Here is a 21,067-nt window from a genome sequence, read left to right on the forward strand (position 1 = left end):
CAAACACAATACAAATATAGTTTTTTTTTATTGCCCTTGTAGGCAGACGAGCATACGGCCCACCTGATGGTGAGTGGTTACCGTCGCCCATGGACTTCAGCAATGCCAGGGGCAGAGCCAAGCCGCTGCCTACCGCTTAATACTCTCCACAAGCCTCTTTTAAAGAAGGACATGTCATAGCGCTCGGGAAACACCGTGGAGGGGAGCTCATTCCATAGCCGGATGGTACGTGGCAAAAAAGACCTCTGGAAACGCACTGTCGATGACCGCAGTGGCTCCAGGTAGTGTGGATGAACTCTACTCCGGTGGCGGGCGGTGCGATGGTTTTATTATGAGATTAACGTAAGAAACCGCGTCTCAGTTTTGGAACTAGCCGAACAATTAAATTAATGAATCTATTGTAGGCGACAACAACAAAAAACACGAGTGGGCTTTTTTGCTCGTACGCTGTTCATTTACCTTACAACAAACGGAATATACGTAATTAGGTTTTTAACTTCACGGAACATAAAATATAATTGTAAAATAAAATCACCATATTTGAACGAAAACAGTGAAGTAAGGCAAATATATTTTTAAAACTGTTACTGATTTACTGGTGGTAGGAGCTCTTCTGAGTCCGCACGGGTAGGTGCCACCACCCTGCCTATTTCTGCCTTGAGGCAGTAATGCGTTTCGGATTGAAGGGTGGGGCAGCCGTTGTAACTATACTGAGACCTTAGAACTTATATCTCAAGGTGGGTGGCGCATTTACGTTGTAGTTGTCCATTGGCTCCAGTAACCACTGAACACCAGGGGTGGGCTGTGAGCTCGTCCACTCATCTAAGCAAAAAAAAGCGCTAGTAATGCCGATACACTGGCCATTGGAAGGCCATTGCTGAATATATGAAAATCAGTAGTTTGTTAAAACTGCCGCACGCCATTGATATTTCGTTTGATCGTACTGTGATGAAAACCTTAATACTACTGCTCATTTGTTTTTTCCTACCTATTCTAGTGACCTCAAGAGGTCGTACAAGATTCATTGAGCGAGGGTAATGCTCACAACAACTGTACAACGCATTGATATAGATAAACACTCGGGAAAATCGAAAAACGTGGGTGGCGCATTTACGTTGTAGTTGTCCATTGGCTCCAGTAACCACTTAACACCAGGTAGGCTGTGAGCTCGTCCAACCATCTAAGCAATAAAAAAAAATAAAAAATAAAAAAGTATCATCACAGACTCGATTGATCGTATTAGTTTTATTTAAAACAAACTCTCTACAAGACTACATTACTACACTACATTATTACTAATACATTAAAGCTAATTGAAAAGCGAAATACATATCACATTTCCATAAACCAAATCCTTTCTCAGAGCTTTGGACAAATACATATTTCTTTGTTGTTGCTGTAATTTTGTTTGGGAGCTACGGTTTTCAAAAATATTCCGATAAGACAAAAGTGATTGCAAAATTGGTTATTTTATTTTTCAATCAGACTCAAACAAAGCACCTTTCATACTGAGACACGACATTGCGGCAAAAATAGAGAGGATGATAATGCTATCCGGATATACCTACACTGTACTTACCGTATATTAGGTATACGTAATAGACGCATTCAGCTGCCTGCAACAAGAAGCCTCTCGGATTGGCCTTCGTGTGAGCCACGAGAAGACAGAGTATCTTCACATGCGTCGATACAAAAACATAAGAAAGAAGCGAAAAGACCTAGTTGTGGGAAATACGAGGTACAAAGGAGTGGCCAAATTCCGATACCCTGGCTGCACTGTAACAGACACCAATAACAGGGAAGACGAAATCGAAATACGTGTACAAAATACCCGACGATGCAGTGCAGCCCTACATCCGGTTCTCTCTTCGAAATTACTAAGCAGGCGCACCAAGATTCGGATATACAAGACTATAGTCAGACCGACCTTATTGTACGGATGTGAAGCATGGACGCTTACGCAGAAAGAAGAGACTTCTCGTGACGGAGCGAAAGTTACTGAGAAAAATACTAGGACCAGTTCAGAAAGATGACGGCTCTTGGCACGTCCGAAAAAATAAGGATGGGGAGAGACTTTTTGGTGAGCCATATATTCTGGGGGCTCGCATGGCTTGGGCATGTAGTGCGTAAGAAGCAGGATCGGGCTGTAACCAAAAATTTTAGTGGCAAAACTTATGAAAATTTTCTTCGTGATGATTTCACATCATTGCTGCTTGATGTGCTACTTACATTGAGAAGGGAGATGATTTTCAAGCATGACGGCTGCCTAGCCCATTTCCGCCGAGGAGTACGAGATTTGCTCGACCGAAATTATCCCCAGCGTTGGTTTGGCCGGCAAGGTGTCCTGATTTGACACTAAGTAATGTTGAAGAGCTCATGCAAAAATTTTTAAGCGCAGTGCACAAATAAAAGAAACTTTAACATCCCGTGTTACTAAGACCGAAAATGGAAGAGACTACGGTAATGAGAGTATTAAGAACCGTGGCTCCCATTTTGAGCAGGATTTGTAATTTTATATTTTGAATAAATAATGTGAAGATTCAGCCGATTTTCATTTCTTTCCCATTAAAAAAGTTTACGTATCCAAAAACTACTGATGTTCTGTATGTTTCTTTCTAGCTAATAACTTTTTGATTTTAAAAACTACTGTAATATTTCGTACCATTTTAAACAGCTAATGAAATGGGGCAATTATTTTAGTAATTTGTACGACATGTTCCATACAATTTTTTTAAATAAATTCAGTATGAAGAGGCTTTATAAAAATTCTTTTATTGAACTCTAGCGACTTTACGTTCATAAAATAAAGTTTAAGAGTGTTACTACAACTTATAGTTATTTAGAGGAAATGTGGAGATGTTAGATATCAGATCATGCTCAGAAATAGGATCAAACTGGGACATTCACTTACGAGCACTTTTTTTTGCCTAAAATCGGTATTTAAAAATAAAAGCACAAAAACTTGAATATCTCAAAAAGTAATTACTATCGGCTAGGGTCCATAATGACAAAATCTATTGCAAATAATCTCTACTTTTACCCCTCCAAAGGAATGTATCGAATTTCAGGTAACCCTGTATATTAATATACAAGAATTGCTCGTTTAAAGGTTTAAGATACAGATGCGAATTCGGGTCTTGTTTGGACTTTATTGAACAATATCTAATCGGCTTTAATCGAACGACTTCTACTAAAATTATTTTCTTATTGAAGTTACATATTACTCGATCCTTGAATGACGGTAACAACTTAATATTTGAAGAAGCCTGCTCATCTGCCTGAGTTAACGTCAAAACTAAATATGTCCCAAACTTATTTAGTAATTTTGAGAAACGCCATCATTTAAACTAATAATTAACATATCAACAGTGAAAAATACAGTAAACATAGTACCTTCTGGTATATAAGCTGAGATTTTTCTAGATATGACACAATTTAAGCCTTCTTCAAACGAATCGATCGATTAAATATGATGGCATCAAAGGTATGTACTATTTTTGTCCTTATTGAAAGCTATTTTTCACTATACGGCTTATAATTTAAAAATTCCTATTTTTTTTTTTTTTTTATTGCTTAGATGGATGGACGAGCTCACAGCCCACCTGGTGTTAAGTGGTTACTGGAGCCCATAGACATCTACAACGTAAATGCGCCACCCACCTCGAGATATAAGTTCTAAGATCTCAGGTATAGTTACAACGGCTACCCCACTCTTCGAACCGAAACGCATTACTGCTTCACGGCGGAAATAGGTGGGGTGGTGGTACCTACCCGTGCGGACTCACAAGAGGTCCTACCACCGGTGAATATTCAAACTTAAAATATCAGAACAATCGAACGACGAACGAATATTTGGAAAAAAATAAACTTAATTGAATGATCACGAATCTCAGTAGGAAGTAATTTACCACAAACAATTAAATTAATTTACTATCCGCATTGTCTATATCCACATATTATGCATTTTTTATATTTTTATTTATTTTATTTTCCTAGGTCCTTTAAACCTAATATTTATTAGCAATGTTTTATTTTCACAAGAGCACTGCGATTATAAAATGCAAAGTAAATAACACCAGCGTGCTGACGATACATGCGCACATTTAAAATTTTGGCAACTGTTTTCAGATTTTGTTTATCTGCGCTCTTGTGCTAGCTGCCATGATTAGCACAACCATAGCTCAAGGAGGCTTCGGCAGTAGCAAGGGTGGATTTGATGGACGGGGTGGGCGTGGGCAGGGTGGTTTCGGTGATCGAGGTGGTTTCGGCGGTCAGAGCGGGCGTGGCCAGGGTGGATTTGGTGGACAGGGTGGGCGTGGCCAGGGTGGTTTCGGTGGTCAGGGCGGGCGTGATCAGGGTGGTTTTGGCGGTCAAGGAGGATTCGGTGGCAACCAAGGTGGCTTTGGTGGTCAAAGAGGATTCGGTGGCAACCAAGGTGGTTTTGGTGGTCAAAGAGGATTCGGTAGCAACCAAGGAGGTTTTGGTAGACAAGTTGGCTTCGCTAGGAATTAAGATAAATTCCCGGTGTCCGTATAATAGTTCAAACCAAAAAAATACCACCACCACATATTGCACAATGAGAATAAAATCAAATTAATAAAAAAAACCTAAATCTAAGTCTAACTTAAAATGTCATAAATAGCAATTTTTTGTTTAAACAAAAGATCATAATCTTACTTATATCTTAGTGTCCTAAAACAGATATTACCTAAAATCTCGAACATGTAAGCACTCTTACTTTAGAAGTCCTTTCACTTTGTCACAAACAAAACCATTGTCATACTTAGTAGTCTTACTTACACTTTTACTATTATTTTGCGATATTAACTGTGCCTGATATATGTACGTACTATTTACTGTCACTTTTACAATTATTATTAAACATAATATTCTATCCAATTTCTTGTTTTAATTATTATTAAAGAAAGGTCAAAAAGTATAAAGATCTGAACTGATATGTATTCAAGACTAAAAAAATACCTACGATAAAAATTTAACAAGTTAGAAATTCTTCCTACCGTCACAATCTTACTAAATACAGGTAGCTCTAGATTTAATTTTTATCACAATTCCAGCAAATGAACAACTCTGTCGCCGATGCTTTTAACAATGCACAACTTAACACAAAACGAAGTGACAGTCAACATTCAAAAATCAATTTTTAGAGATCTTTGCAGATTTTTCTATTTAATTTAATTAATTTAACCTTCAATCTAAAAATAAAATTAGACATCAATGTATAATTCAATTATTTCATCAAAACAAAATATACAGTGTTGTCGATACCCATAGAAGGCGACTAAAGTATACAATGGTAAAACCACGCTAAATCTAACATCTTCGTGTTTGTGTATCAAATTATTAGTCGACGCTTCTCAAAGTTACGGATAAGATAACTATAAAATTTTCCGATGACATTACAGTGCTTGACAAGTTGAATGATAAATTCCTTGCACAACACTAAATAATACTTACGTACTTCCAACACTAACACATTAACATTTAATTATAATTTTTCGAAAAATGCAGAATGCAGAAGTCTATTGGCAATACAGTAATAATTTGAATGCCATTCGTAACTTATTTATTCGAGGATTTAAACATAATCACTGAAAAATAAAAACTTTATGTACCATTTTTACATAGTAACTATTACTTACTATCACTTTCATCATTACTTCCGTGGCCTTTTATGCCAAGCCGAAAAAGAACACAATAAAACCCATTTGAATAAGCTGAAGAGGTCATGGCAACATTTATTAAGATCGTTGTAAAAAATTTAAGAATAACCGGCCTTTAGGTTTTTTTCTCGGAAACTGGATATAATCTGTAATTTCCCAAATACGCATATACTACATAGGGGCTTCAGCAGTCAATATATAAACAGATTGAATACGCAGACACTACCAGGTTATCTTCACGTGTAGTTGAGAACATTGTTTTAATAATGGCAATTAACAAAGTGAGTAAATTTATATTCACATATTAATCGGATTTCCCTTTAAGTTTATTTGTATTTTTCAAAATTATTATATTATTATTTTCATGTAGCGCCAAAAACAAATATTTACATTAGCGGAATGACAGTGGATGTTCGAAACATTTTGCTTAATAATTTATTACCATTTATTTGTAAGATTATTATTACGAGCATTATTTGATTCGTTGAAAGAAAAAAGAAGTGAGAATAAAAATGTAAATATCTAAATCAAAATCAAAACTTTTGCTATTGAAGCCATGCACACACTGCGCAATAAAATATTTAAACAAACAAAATTATGTTTCAGAGCATCCTGGTTTTTGTCGTTTTGGCGATTACATTGCTGGCGCTAGTCTCTGGTCAGTTTGGAGGACCGGGTGGTTATGGTGGATTCGGCGGTGGCAGACCTGGTTTTGGTGGGGGATTTGGCGGTAGAGGACCTGGCTTCGGTGGAGGATTCGGTCAAGGCTTCGGCGGCTATGGACCTAGAGGATTCGGAAATGGAGGATACGGAGGATTTGGTGGATTCGGAGGCGGCTTCGGACCGGGCTTTGGAGGATACGGACGCTAATAATGACACAATCCTATCATAGCAAACAAATTATTATAAAAGTTTATTGAATTCCATCTCATACAGTTGGATCAGAAAATTGATTTAAAGTTACACGTGCATTAGCTAGGAATTGTGAAAAGAGCTGCAAGAATAAATTACTAAAGTACAACGCTAATTTTGATCCTCTAACAATTGAATTATTTTCCAGTAATGGATCAACGTTTGGATTCTCTTTTGGTACACTTGGTGTATTTGGTGGAAGTTCATTTTCTACAACGGGAGCAACAGCCGGAAATGCAGGACGTTCCACCAGATTTAAATAGTTATTCACTGGAACCGCACGTGATATATCTGTGTAGAATCCAGAAGGCCCTTTTTCCTCTTTTGTTGTGGGTATTATCACAAAATTTGATGGTAAAGGTGGTTCTAAAGGAACAGGAATAACAGCTGAAGACATAGTTTCAATACTGTCATCAATTTGCAGTCTTGAAACGTCTTCATTTATTAAAATGGTTTTCATTGGCCCAGCCGGTGTTGGAGGTAAAGGACTAATGGTGGGCATTGGCGGCGGTTGTAACGAAGTCTTCATAGTCATTGTTGGCTCTTCTTCTTCAATCAATTCTCTCTTCTGTATGGCGTGTTTAACTCCAAATCTACCAAAAGGGGACCATTTCTCTGTTATGAATGACAACGGCTTCTTAGGCAAAGGTATAAATGAGATATCAAATCCTTTTTTGATACTTATTCCTTTAAATAACGGCTTCCCGATTGTAATGAAATAACATTGAATGACAAAATAAGACACCATGATCTGCAAGGAATCTAAAATTAGGTTTACGAACAACATAATGCGAGAATGTCTATAGATTTTTGAATAAAAATATTAGTACCTGATACAGTTTTGACATGCTGCTAGCACAACTGAAGTTCAATTAAAGAAGTAGCACTTTGGCGATCACTATAAATAATCAATGAAATGAATGCAACCGGCAATTTAAGATCTTAGAACAATTAAATGACCTCAAAATCCAGCACGCTATGGTTTTTCATGGCACGGATGCTTACCTTGTTTCAAGTTTAACAATACTGTGATGACATCATTTAGTACAAGAATTATATTGTAATACTATATAAAGACAATAAAGTGTTTGAAAAATGCAAATAATAATCTGTTAACTAGAAAAATAAGGTGAAATTTGTAATACTTTGCGGCTCTAACATTATTCCACTTTACATTGTCTCGAGAAACTCGTCGTTCATTACAGACTAATAATAAATACAGACGATGGCTGCATACAAAAAATATCGAAAGCCATCACCTATTTTTCGATTACGAACTGAATAATGAATGAAAGGAAAATTGTGTTTGTTTCATTTTAATTTTAGCTATTATATTATTCTATTTGCTCATTTTAGGTGACCTTGAAACAAATCCTTAAGAAAATACGGTCAAAACACTATCGTGAAATTTCGTTTTCAAAGATTCTTGAATAAGTTATGAATTCAATTCATTAGTGCCAAGATTGTGCAGGACTCAACAACAAAAACTTTGGGATAAACGAAATCTTAATATACCGCATCAAAATCCGTTGCGTAGTTTTAAAGATTTAAGCATACATAGGGATAGACAGATATAGGGACAGAGAAAGCAATTTTATTTTATACCATGTAGTTTATTGAAAATGTATGATTGTTTTCCGATTTTGAATACCCCATCCTTGACAATAACTCTACTAAAAAAATAGAAGGTCGATCGGTCAATCGAAAAAATACTTTGTTTTCTGATGACTTTTTTTCGATTACAACCCAACGTACTTAAAGTGAGTAAACTTGTACAAAAATCAACAACAATTTAATGTGTTACGTAAATATAGACAGACATCATCGCTTTTTTTGTGTTTCCAAGAACGTGGTATACGCGTTAATTGCAATTTCAATAAATTATTTAAGAGAAAGTTTAGGTAAATATTGCTAGAAACTAAAAACGCTCAGAGACTTCCGTTGACACAACGCTCCTAGCACGGGACAGCAAACAATATCGTAAATTAATTTGCATAATAATATGAATAATACTAATATTATAAACCTGAAGAGTTTGTTTGTTTGAACGCGCTAATCTTAGGAACTACTGCTCTGATTTGAAAAATTCTTTCAGTGTTAGATAGCCCATTTATCGAAGAAGGCTATATAACATCACGCTAAGACCAATACAAGCGAAGCACCAATAAAAATTTTTTCCAAATCAGGGTTTTTTCCCCTTTTGAGAGCTTCCGCTGCGTAATCTGCAGAAACGGTTAAAGTTTCACTAAAATAATGTATGACAGAAATGTTTCCCTTTAAAAGATCTAAAAAAAAGTCCGCGACAGCATTTGTCTATATGTTAAGGTTGGCTCACTATAACGTTTTTTATGCTAACCAAATTTGTTCTAAAATAAAGCATTATTTGGGAACTATTCCACGCGGACGAAGTCGCGGGCAAAAGCTAGTGCATAATGTTTGTATGCGTTGTCCGATTTATGTAATGAATCTATAAAGCTCATCACGGAAGGAATCGGCACTAATTCTTTGAGTCGAAAAAAATTATTCTGGAATTGTAATGAACTCCTTACTGCCGATAATGAATGAAAACTTATACATAACGTCTGGACAAAGACTGCGCTGCTAACTGTACATGTTTCTGAGTCTGAGTAACAGTCGCCACTTAAGATAATCTCGTGTTCCTTCGACAGCTACAAGAGAAAATAATTAACTATGCAGAAATATTTACGTCCGTAAATAATAATGAAAATTAGTGTAGTGATAATATGAAGTTGAGTTCGACGATTATATTTTTCTGATATTTTCGCACAGCACGCAATGTAACATACAAATTATCAGATCACCGAATCGATCATGAGCTTTTAGGTAGGTATTACCTAAAAATAATGGATATCTACCTGCGGTATTCAAACATCGTCATAGTCCAATCGACCGACACAACGAAATCGGGCATCTTATCAAGTAATTGATTTATTTAAAAAATCTCACCATTATGGAGTATAATAAAAATTATAACCACAATTTACAATACATCGACGATACATTATTAATACATATGATAATTAAGACATACAACCTTAATTTATAATAAAATTAAATATAGAATAACCACATTAAATAAACTAATATTTAGATAGGCAGCAGCTTGGTTCTGCCCCGGGCATTGCTGACGTCCATGGGCGACGGTAACTGCTCATCATCAGGTGTTCGTTTGCCAACAAAAACTATAAAAAAATATGGTAAAACAAACAATATCACACATAAGTATGATATAAAAAATCCGACTAACACAAAAAAATTAAAGTGTGCATGATATTTTATTAAAAAACACACACAGATTCCAAGCAATTATACAGTGGGTAAAAGAGACCCAGTTACATAGTATTATGCCATAACCAATGGAAAGTAGTGTGGGGATAGCTTCATCGAAGAAGCGACCAGCACAGTTAAGTGGAAGTGGTGACAAGTGACTGTCATTTCCGATATTCCTTGCACGTAGCTTACAACATTCAAAAAGTGATAAAAAAGATTTTTAATAAACTCTTATTCATTCAACAAAAATGTTAAAACTATAATTTTGTGATAAATAAGAAAGTTTTTTTTCTTCGGATGGGTAAATTATCGTACATTACGCAGGCTTAAATTGGTTTCTTTTGAGGATTTTTTTGAAGGTAAGGCTAAGAACGATTTTCAAATATTTTGAACACAAACATACTTAAGTACTGATATGATAATAAAATAATTAAAGCTACTTCTACGAATGACGTCCCTGACCTCGAAAACTGTAAAAAATCTAAACTTATAAAATAAACTCGAAATTGAACCGTACGTGAACTCACGTGCTCAACCTGAAAGAATTGCTAACACTACTTATGCGTAGCAAGAGCAATGTTCTACCGGATCGGAATCGCGACCCACTGAGAGGATTCGACGAGTTAGCGGTGGCCACGATAAAAGAGATATAACTAGAGCGAACCTCAACGCTTTTTAAGAGTAAATATTATATTTTAATTAATATTTTTTTTACTGTATATGGATAGATGAGTATAGTAGACAATGTAGACTAGGCTAGACTGGAAGCTGTGATTTTTTAAAAATTGACTATTATATAGATAATATACTTGTATATATTTGTATATAGATAATGCTCAAAATAAAGTTTGATGATAGAGAAGATCTTGTAGCTGCAGTAGTAACTTCGTCGATTACAAACACGTATCTTCTAAGAATTTTTCAAATCGGTCCAGTAGTTTCGGAGCCTATTCGAAACAAACAAACAAACAAATCTTTCCTCTTTATAATATTAGTATAGATTTCAAAATAATAATGTTGAGCTCTCATAATTGTGTGCCCACTATAAGTCTAAGAAGCAATAATACTGTCATCTTTTGTGTTTTGTTTTATCATTTTGGGTTTTATTAGCTTCACATAGCTCTTGTTTTTTAATATAAAGTTTCCTGCGCGTTACAAAGGCGATGGTAATCTTAACTCTGATACTACTTATTTTTATAATAACCCTTTTTATAGTGACCCTAATTACCATGAACAATAAATTAATTTCCAGTTATTATCTTTGAACGTGTCCTTAATTAAAATACTAATGAATTAATTATTTATAATTAAGACATTTAAAAATAAACAAATGAACTTGACGTTAAATTTTTTGAAATAAATTACTAATTAAAATAATACCTAACAATACAACAAAGTATTTTTTATAATGAAATAAAACAGAACATTTCAATCTAAACTGTGGATAATAGAGAAAGTCAGAAAGTAAAATACGTTATTTAAAAATGCATGCAAAAAGATCTCTAAAACCAAAAAAAAAACGAACATTACTACACTTTAAATTTACAAAGTCAAATAAACTCATTATCTCAATTTAATTTAATTTTAATTAGATTCTTAATTCAATAATTTATATTACTAAAAAAATCGCACACACCTGTTAGATCATTAAATTTGACGTGTAGTTCTTTTCAATGAATATAGTTTCTCAATTTTTCAAAGTGGCTTAAAATTAAAATAAAACCAGTATGTATAAAATGTATAAATATATATAGATCATACACGTAACTTCATCCTCAAAGTTTGAAATTAAGAAACCTTCCAGTCAAATACAACTAAAATATGCATAAAATTTTATTATTGCCCTTGTAGGCATTCGAACCCGTATTCACCTTATTGTGAGTGAGTATCCTCCTGAGTAACCGTTGTTCATTGACGTCATCAATGCCAGAGACAGAGAAATGACGCTGCCCACCGCTGAAAAAAAAAAAAAAAAAAAAAAAAAAATCTCTTTAGCTAATACTAGCGACCCGCCCTCGCTTCGCTTCGGAAACATTAAAACACATGAAACCAAAAAAAATTAATAAATAAAAAATTAAAAAAAGTAGCCTATGTTCATCAGGGACAATGTCGGCTTCTTATGGAAAAATAATTTTTCAAATCGGTCCAGTAGTTTCGGAGCCTATTCGAAACAAACAAACAAACAAATCTTTCCTCTTTATAATATTATTACTAGCGACCCGCCCTCGCTTCGCTTCGGAAACATTAAAACACACATGAAACAAACAAAAAAAATTAAAAAAAAATTAAAAAAGTAGCCTATGTTCATCAGGGACAATGTCGGCTTCTAATGGTAAAAGAATTTATCAAATCGGTCCAGTAGTTTCGGAGCCTATTCGAAACAAACAAACAAACAAATCTTTCCTCTTTATAATATTAGTATAGAAGTATAGACTACTCTTTAGTTAATATACACTACAATACGATGTATTGTGTTTCGATGAGTTCCTGCACCGGATCACAGCCGAGCCGACGGCAGAGTGCCACCATTGTGGTTGCGACTTGGACACGGCAGAGCATACGCTAGTCGCCTGCCCCGCATGGGAGGGGTGGCGCCGTGTCCTCGTCGCAAAAATAGGAACCGACTTGTCGTTGCCGAGAGTTGTGGCATCGATGCTCGGCGACGACGAGTCGTGGAAGGCGATGCTCGACTTCTGCGAGTGCACCATCTCGCAAAAAGAGGCGGCGGGGCGCGTGAGAGACGCACAATCCCGCCGCCGTCGAGCGGGGGCCACGGAGGCGGATCTCGCTCAAGCCCTGGCCCTCTAAGTGTTTCGGGTCCACCTCACATGTCGGTCTGGGGACCGGCGAGGGGGCCTAAGAAGACGACGTGCAAGCTGCTCTGCACACGTTTTACGCAAGAGAATCCGGGTGATGGAAGGCTGACTATCCTCGACCCACGCTGGTTCTGGGCCAGCGGGGTATTCCGTAGGATAGCTCACTCTAACCGGTGCCATCTAGGAGGGCTTCGGACAGCCTGCCGACTGAGAGGGCACGACGTCGACGACCGCTAGTCCGGCGTCCCGAGGGGGAGGGTGATGGGAGAGATGTGCTCCGCACTAAGCGCTTTCCACCTTTTGACTTTTCATTTGTTCTGCGAGGTTTGGACGTTGGTTGTTGAGCGACAGGAGGTTTTAGTCAGTTCGACTCTGACATACCCCGCCCGCCATCCCCAGTGAAGGGCGGAAGTCCGGCGATTTCCTCCTGAACAAAAAAAAAACGATGTATTGTGGCCAGTATTTTAGTCCTGTTGTGGGATTCGTCTAATCATGCATTGCGATTTATAAGGTAGGACAGCTGTTTTATAATACAATGAAAACTTAGACTTCATGTCTCAAGTTGGGTAACAACATCACGGCGGCCTACACATGGACATCACCTGTGGGCTCCAGCATCCACTTCACGTCAGTTGAATCGTCCACTCATAGAGTACAGCAAAATAAAGCCTAAACACTTTTTTTTTATTGCCTAGATGCGTGGACGAGCTCACAGTCCACCTGGTGTTAAGTGATTACCGGAGCCCATAGACATCTACAACGTAAATGCGCCACCCACCTTGAGATATAAGTTCTAATGTCTCGGTATAGTTACAACGGCTGCTCCGCCCTTCAAACCGAAACGCATTACTGCTTCACGGCAGAAATAGGCGGGGCGGTGGTACCTACCCGTGCGGACTCACAAGAGGTCCTACGACCTGTAAGTGCATGTACGAAAGCAAGAACCTGTGCCGCATTACAAGTCATATATAAAAGATACATACATAAAAGATCTCACAATGAAATGTATCAGTTCGCTTTATTACATAATCGAACTTCTTATGAAAACTACAGACCATTTTCTGAGAATAATTTAGCATATAAATACTAGAAAGCGCCTTGTGAAAGGAATCTTTAAAAAGTCATAAAGTAATCAAGCGGTAATCGGCCGAAGTCTCATTAGTATTACTGTTACGTTTTCTTCGAACACAACAGCTTTAAGTATCAAACAATTTAACCGACAGGAATTTTACATTTTTCTTTTGTAACATACCGTGCACGCAATGGATCTCACTTAGAATCAATGATGTCGGGTGGATTATTGGTGATAGGACCTCATGTGAGTCCGCATGGGTAGGTACCACCACCGCGCCTATTTCTGTCGTGAAGCAATAATGCGTTTCGGCTTGAAGGGTGGGGCAGCCGTTGTAACTATACTGAGACCTTACCACTTATATCTCAAGGTGAGTGGCGCACTTATGTTGTAAATGTCTATGGGCTCCAGTAACCACTTAACACCAGGTGGGCTGTGAGCTCGTCTACCCATCTAACCTACCAATAAAAAAAATGGTATCCCAGGACTCGAGAGAGCGCAACGAGCATCTCCCAAAAACTTTAGTTTTATACTGCAGGCTCACAAAGCATAAAAACTTAATAAAATAACAGGTACTTAACTTAGTCATAGATGTTTGTTGTCTATTTAGGATACTGTAGTCGTTTCTTGGCGTTTTGTCTTCGAAAGCAGTCCTCTTACACCCTACCTACTTAACTAACTAACAAATGTACGGTAAGACATTTAAAAGGACTGCTTCGAACATTGAACACTCCCAAAGAGATTTCAGATGATAGATACTTAAATACCCACCGAGTTTCTCGCCGGATCTTCTGTGTGAGTCGCTATTCCGATCCGATCGGAATAGATCAAACACTGTTCCTGCCAGAGCCAGTGTTAGCAATTTCGTGAGCTCATCTACCGGTCCGTGGATAGTTGAATAGCCCTTTAGGCTTCTAGCGACTAGGTAGAAATAAAAAAACAAGCAAGGTATTGATGATTTAAGGCCCGAAATTGTTCTGAAAATTGCGGTTTCAATAAAAAATAATAAAAAACAGAGCTAATGTCTTTATCGCCTTACCTTTACCACCTTACCTTTATATACCAAATATTAATTATGAATTTATGTTCTTTACAGGAAAATTTCAATGGACCTTACAAAATTTCTGATTATTACCATTACCATAGTAATAATCCTGACTACTTGCGATGGCTTCAACCAAAACTGGTTACCAAGCTTTTTTGGGTCAAAGAAGGGAAGACGCAGCTTATCCGAAGTTATAACCAATTATCTGGACGAGGTGTTCCCTAAGGACGATAAAGAATCTAGAACTATGAAGCAGATTTTCATGATGCTGTCGGATGATGGAAGCAAAGATATGGACACTCAACTTGAAGGCATAGAGTTTTTGTTAGAATAGTATTAATAATATTGAAAAAAAATTGTTGACTGATAATTTAAATAGATATATGTATTTATTATTATACAAATTGCTTTTTTTTTTAAATTCTGAAGATGTATCTATTCTGAAGATGATGGTAAGTAGACGTGAAAATTTGCCTTGTTGAGTTATTTGCAGCTCAAATTTAAATCTCTATCCGATTAAACTCTATTGTTTGTTTATATGTGTTCCATGAGTTCGTATGCCCTTCATCTGTTTGAATTAAAACATTGTGTACTTACAACTACGGATGATACCGAGTACATCTATATATAGTTACATATATCACAATTTACCATCAACGTGTCATAGATGGCGCTCGAGCAATTTAAAAACATAACATTTTCATTCATTTGGAGATATTAACAGCTTAATTAATAAGTGTGCTGTTTATGTTTGTTTATGATTGAAAGTTTACTGGTGGCCCGAAGGCCTTTCCAGTTTCACCAGGACACGTGGGCGAGCAAAGGCTCAGCCAGGAGAGGTGGGATTTGCTAACAGCTACCCGAGCGCCTCCGAAGGAGACCTAACAGCTCAAGAGTAGCTGCTTCGCGAATGAATCTACTACCGGATCGGAATCGCGACCCGCTGAGAAGATCCGGCGAGAAACTCAGCGGGCTGATGCATGGGTTAGGTTGCACGTCGACCTCTTTGTCGAGTTCGACGAGTACGGTTACCGGGGTCCCTAAGCCTGCCCCTAGTATTAGAGCTGAAGGCATCTAATGCAAAGGTTATTGGATCTGATGGATCCGTAAGGACGTGTCTAGGGCGTCGACGGTGACTGGCTCCTGCATGATCAGGATTCGGGGAGTAGTCAGCGGCGGCAACGATAAGGCGATTATCATGACGCATAGCCTTATCGAAGTATCGTTCCGACGCTGACTTCATGTATTTCCGAATTGATTCGAGGCCCAGGTCGTCGTGTAGGTCAACGTTCCTCACGAACCACGGAGCCCCGACAGCTAACCTGCAAAAGCGGGATTGTAGGGATTGGAGGGTGTCTATGTGTGTGCGGGCCGCGTGAGCGAACACCACACTCGCGTAAGTCATGACGGGCCTTATGCAAGTTTTGTAAAGTGTCACCTTGTTCCGAAGGGACATTTTACTCCGCTTACAGATCATGGGGTAGAGTCTACCGAGAATAAACGCGGCACGGTCACGGACTGATTTTATATGCGGGCGGAATGTCATCGATGCATCCAGGGTAACGCCCAGGTACTTGACCTTCCTGGCCCAGGGTATGGGTTGTCTAAAGAGAGTAATCGGGGGTGTGAGATTCCTCCTCCTAATCCGGGAGGAAATCCGTGTGGAGCTTCCCCTCTGAAATAGCACCGCAGTACTTTTCGCTGGGTTGATGTCTATGCGCCATTTTCGGAACCACTGTCCTAGGGCTAGGGCTGCGCTCTGAAGCTTCTTCGTGATTAGGGACTTATTTCTACTAGAATAGTAAATAGTCGTGTCGTCGGCGAATAAAGCTAAATGGGTCGGCGGCGACCGGGGAATATCGTTGACGAATAAGCTAAATAGGAGGGGTGAGAGGACAGAGCCTTGCGGGACTCCAGCTGTGAGAGGTCGTGGGGAGGAGCGGGTTCCCTCGACTCGATATCGAAAAGAGCGGTTCGACAAGAAGTCTCGTATGATGAGCACGAGACTATCCGGCACGCCCATGTTGAATAGTTTGAAAATCAAACCATTGTGCCAGACTTTGTCGAACGCTTTTGCGACGTCGAAGAAGAGAGCTCCCGTGTATAACGGTTTTGGTCGATTAAGCCCCACAAGAATGTGCTCCGTGAGGCGGTGCACCTGTTGAACGCATGAGTGATTTGTACGGAATCCGAATTGTTCATCGATGAGAATGCCCTTGGATGAGACGAAATCTCTGAGGCGCTTGTAGAGCAGACGCTCATACAGCTTGCCTAGAGACATGAGGAGGCTAATCGGGCGGTAGCTCGTCGGATGATTTTTTGGTTTACCGGGTTTATGTATGCCGATAACGTCCGCTTCTTTCCACACCGCGGGAAAGATACAGTTCGCCATAGCGGCATTGAAAATAGATGCCAACATCACGATGAGTTGGACGGGTAGAAGTTTAATAACGCGGTTAGATATACCGTCGGAACCGGGAGCCTTGCGAGGACGTAGGTCTTTGATCAAGTCTTTAACTTCCATCGGGGTGACGGGTGGTAACGCATCCGAGGGTGGCAAGGAGGCTCTGCGTTCTACCTCACTGTCTACTAATTCTACATGAACAGGGTCCACGGATTGAGTGCTGGGCGTGCACTGGGTTTGCAATGTATCGGCCAGCAGCTCTGCTTTTTCGTCATCATCAAATGCCGCGAGTCGGCCTGAGGGGCCTACGAGAGGGGGCATAGTTACTACCGTATCCGATTTGAGAGTACGAGCTAAGCGGTAGTAAGACCTTTGGGAGGGCGCGAGTCCTTCTAAGAAATCAGACCATCTGGCATCTCGGACTTCGGCGATGCGAGACTTTACGTCGCGTTGTAGGGCACGCATTCGAGTACGATTATCCGCGGTAGGATACCTGTCGTAGGCCCGTATCGAGGCGTTCTTAGCTCTAAGGAGTTCCCTAATATCGTCGGACAATTTGAAGCGGTGAAGGAAGTCCTCCGCTACAACTTGTTTCGATGACCTATCTAATGTCGAGGTGATGTGTGATGTTAAGATGTCTATGGCTTCAGCGGTATCCTGAGGAGACGGGGTAGAGTCCGGGTTAAACGGGAGCGATGGTGGATCAGATTCAGCCAGGCTGATGCCCAGCGTGTGCCAATCCACCACAGTCCTCGTGACGGGAACGGAATCGGGAGCGCGACCGAGCTTCATAACGACGGGACGGTGGTCTGAATCTAACTCTGAAACTACTTCGATCGAGTGTAAGCGCAGAGTTACGTTTTTTAATAACGCTATGTCGAGTATATCCGGGCGATGTGCGATATTTAGCGGGTAGTGAGTCGGGGTTAACGGAGCGACGATATCGAAGGCGAGATCATCGACTAACGCGTCAAGCCGCCTGCCATTCGGGGTTGTGGTGTGTGAGTTCCACCTGATGTGTTTACAATTTAGGTCGCCCGCCAGAATGACAGAGCTCCCCATACCGAGCAGCACCTCGATATCACTGCTTAGAACGATCTTATCCGGTGGAAGATAAACGGACGCGATAACGATCGGCGCGTGTCCCGTCAGTGAGATTCGGCACACTGATGCTTCGATATTAGCGAGCGCGGGAGGATCGAGCGGGACGCAATGCAGGGCTCTTCTATAGTAAATGACGGTACCACCACCACGGGCAGAGAGCCTGTCGTTCCTGACCATGTTGTAGTTCGCGATTTTAGTGTCACGGCGCGCGGGCTTAAGTAGGGTCTCCTGCACTAAAAAGATATCAATTTGATGGTCACGCAAAAAGTCAGAAACCTGATCACGTTGATTTGCGAGACCGTAAGCGTTAAAAAATCCTATCGTTACGGATAGGGGCTTTATTCTACTTATATACGCCATTGATTACCGGCGGAGTGAGGGGAGGACGTACGTATTTAATGACGCGTTTACGTCGGCGTATTCTTGCACAACGGCGATAAAGTGTTGTGCAGTGGAGGCAGCGCGAATGGCGTCGCCCAAAGCGTTAACGCGCTCAAAGTTGATCGACTGAAAGAAGTCGATCGCTAAAGCGAGATTGTCGGACGCGGTCGGAGGGCAAGTCGCGGGAGAGGGACGAGTTGCGGGGGCGGGACGAATCGCGGAGGAGGGAGTGGTAACCGTGTTCGTGTACGGCAGCGGTTTCGCCCAAGCCGAGACACTGGGCACCGGCGCCGGAACGAACGCTGGCTTAGCCTGCGACACAGAGGGTGCCGAGGCTTTGATGTCTGGGCCGGAAGCTCGGAGGCGGTTTTGGCGGGCGACGCGGCGATTTATTTTCGGGGCTCGGGGGCATCCGCGGTAATTTGCGGGGTGACCCTGTGTACGACACAGGACGCAGCTAGGCGGTTCCGTCGCGGTTTTTTGATCGCGAGTGCAGAGGGCCGTGGCGTGATCTCCTAAACACTTGACGCATCGGGGGCGCGCGTGACAGTTACGGGAAGAATGCCCGTATAATTGGCAGTTATGGCACTGGCTAGGTGTGCCTTTCTTGTGTGGGGTTTCGACGGCGATTCCGGAAAGGCTACAGACCGTTCGGATGTTGAATATTTGCTTACCCTCGGGGGTAGGCTGGAGGGCGACGAGAACCATGTTATATGGCTCCCTTCCGCGACCTGTGTGCATGCGGTGTACGGAGTTAACCGGTAGGCCTTGTTCGAGAAGGTCGGCCTTGACTAGCTCGGCATCCAACTCTTTAGGGATGCCACGTATGACGGCACGGAGTTCGCGCTCCTCCTGGAGCGTATACGTGTGGAAACTTATACGCTCCTTACGGAGGTAAGAAGAGAGGGCCCTATGGTCGTCGGGTGTTCGAACCTTAATTTGAATGCCGTTCGCGAGGTTACGGGCATTCGTGAAGTTGATATTTTTGGCCTTAAGGGCCAGGGAAACTCGATCCCAAGCTGCCTTCTCTTGGAGGATTACCGGGGGAGGGGTCGGGGTTTTATTTTGTGCCACCGGACGCGGCGACGGAGTGGCACGGGCTGGAGGCGCAACGGGAGTCTGAGGGCGGGGGCGCGACGCGTTCGCGGCTTTGCTAATTTTAGCGGCCGCGGGAGCTCGAGACTCCGCGGCACGCTTCTTACCCTTTTGTACCAGGGTGAATCCATCCGTCGATGAGACGGGAGCGAGGTCGACCTCCATCTCCGAGTCAGAGTCGGAGGACGAGGAGGCGGGCGCAGGTGACCTACGAGCAGGTGTTTTGGAGGGCACGACGGAGGCTGCGGATGATCGCGCTGCTGGAACGGTGGCCACGGCGGACGACGCAGCAGTTTTACTCGCCAGTATAGGCGACGCGGGAACGGCAGGCACGACGGAGGCTGCGGTGCTCGATGCAGAAGCTTTGCACGCAGGTACAGGCGACGCAGGAGCAGCGAGCTCGGCGGAGTCCACGAGAGGGCTCGCGGTGTGATCGGCCTTGAAGGCCAGAAACTCTGAGGCGAGCTGTGGGTGGCGAAGTCGGAGGAATTCCGCGAATACAGCGTCCATGATCGCTGAGTGCCCAGGTGGGGCGGCCCCGGGTCTTGAAAACACTCGCCTTGCGGCGAGGCCCCAACTTCTCGGACCTGAGCGGTTCTATTGAACACAGGTGGCGATGCGGCACGATTACTACAGGACAAAGAAAAAACACAACAAAACGGAAATAACAAAAAGAAACAGAACAATTAAACACTTCCAGGAAAACAGTTTGTCGGCAGATGTACCACAAACACAGGCCGCGCGAACAATGGCCGGGCTAACAAAAGCCAGGCGAACAAAGACCGGGCGATCGAGTGGTCGATGAGCACGTCCGCACGTGACGGGTGCCTCTATCGGAATGAATAAGTGTGCTATGTATGTCAACGGCGAAGCATGATCTTGATACTCACATTTTTATGAATTAAAAACTTTCATATATTACATTTCGTATATATTCTGTTTCAAATTTTTTATGTTCCATATTATTAGTAAAGTTCTTTAATACGCAGATGGAAATCGAATCATATGAAACCTTTCCGTGAGGGCACTACAACCTGGAACGCAGAATCGATGCGGTTAAGTACGTGATTTTTCTGGATTAATAAACTTTTTTATAATTCTGCATAAATGTATAATCACTAGATGAGTTCGTCCACTTGTCTGGATAAATTAACGCCAGTTATTCGCTAAAAACAATTACCAAAAAAACAAGAAAAAAAATTTCGGAAATTTCTATTTCTTAATTAGATTTTGAAATGAAAAAACAATTACATTTACAAAATCAAA

General features: G+C 40.8%; 1 protein-coding gene and 1 long non-coding RNA gene across 2 annotated transcripts; both read left to right on the forward strand.

The window, feature by feature from the left end:
* Positions 1–3,083: 3,083 nt before the first annotated feature.
* Positions 3,084–5,431, forward strand: LOC114241479 (uncharacterized). Its single transcript, XM_028172319.2, has 2 exons — positions 3,084–3,484; positions 4,129–5,431. The coding sequence occupies exons 1-2, from the start codon at positions 3,470–3,472 to the stop codon at positions 4,510–4,512; spliced, it is 399 nt and encodes a 132-aa protein (XP_028028120.2). The 5' UTR covers positions 3,084–3,469; the 3' UTR covers positions 4,513–5,431.
* Positions 5,432–5,811: 380 nt separating this feature from the next.
* LOC114243516 (uncharacterized) lies at positions 5,812–6,702 on the forward strand. The gene is made up of 2 exons (XR_016324654.1): positions 5,812–5,962; positions 6,288–6,702. It is a non-coding gene; the product is annotated as an uncharacterized LOC114243516 (long non-coding RNA).
* Positions 6,703–21,067: the final 14,365 nt, after the last annotated feature.

This window comes from Bombyx mandarina, chromosome 19 (assembly GCF_030267445.1).
Source record: "Bombyx mandarina strain Sakado chromosome 19, ASM3026744v2".
NCBI lineage: Eukaryota > Metazoa > Arthropoda > Insecta > Lepidoptera > Bombycidae > Bombyx > Bombyx mandarina.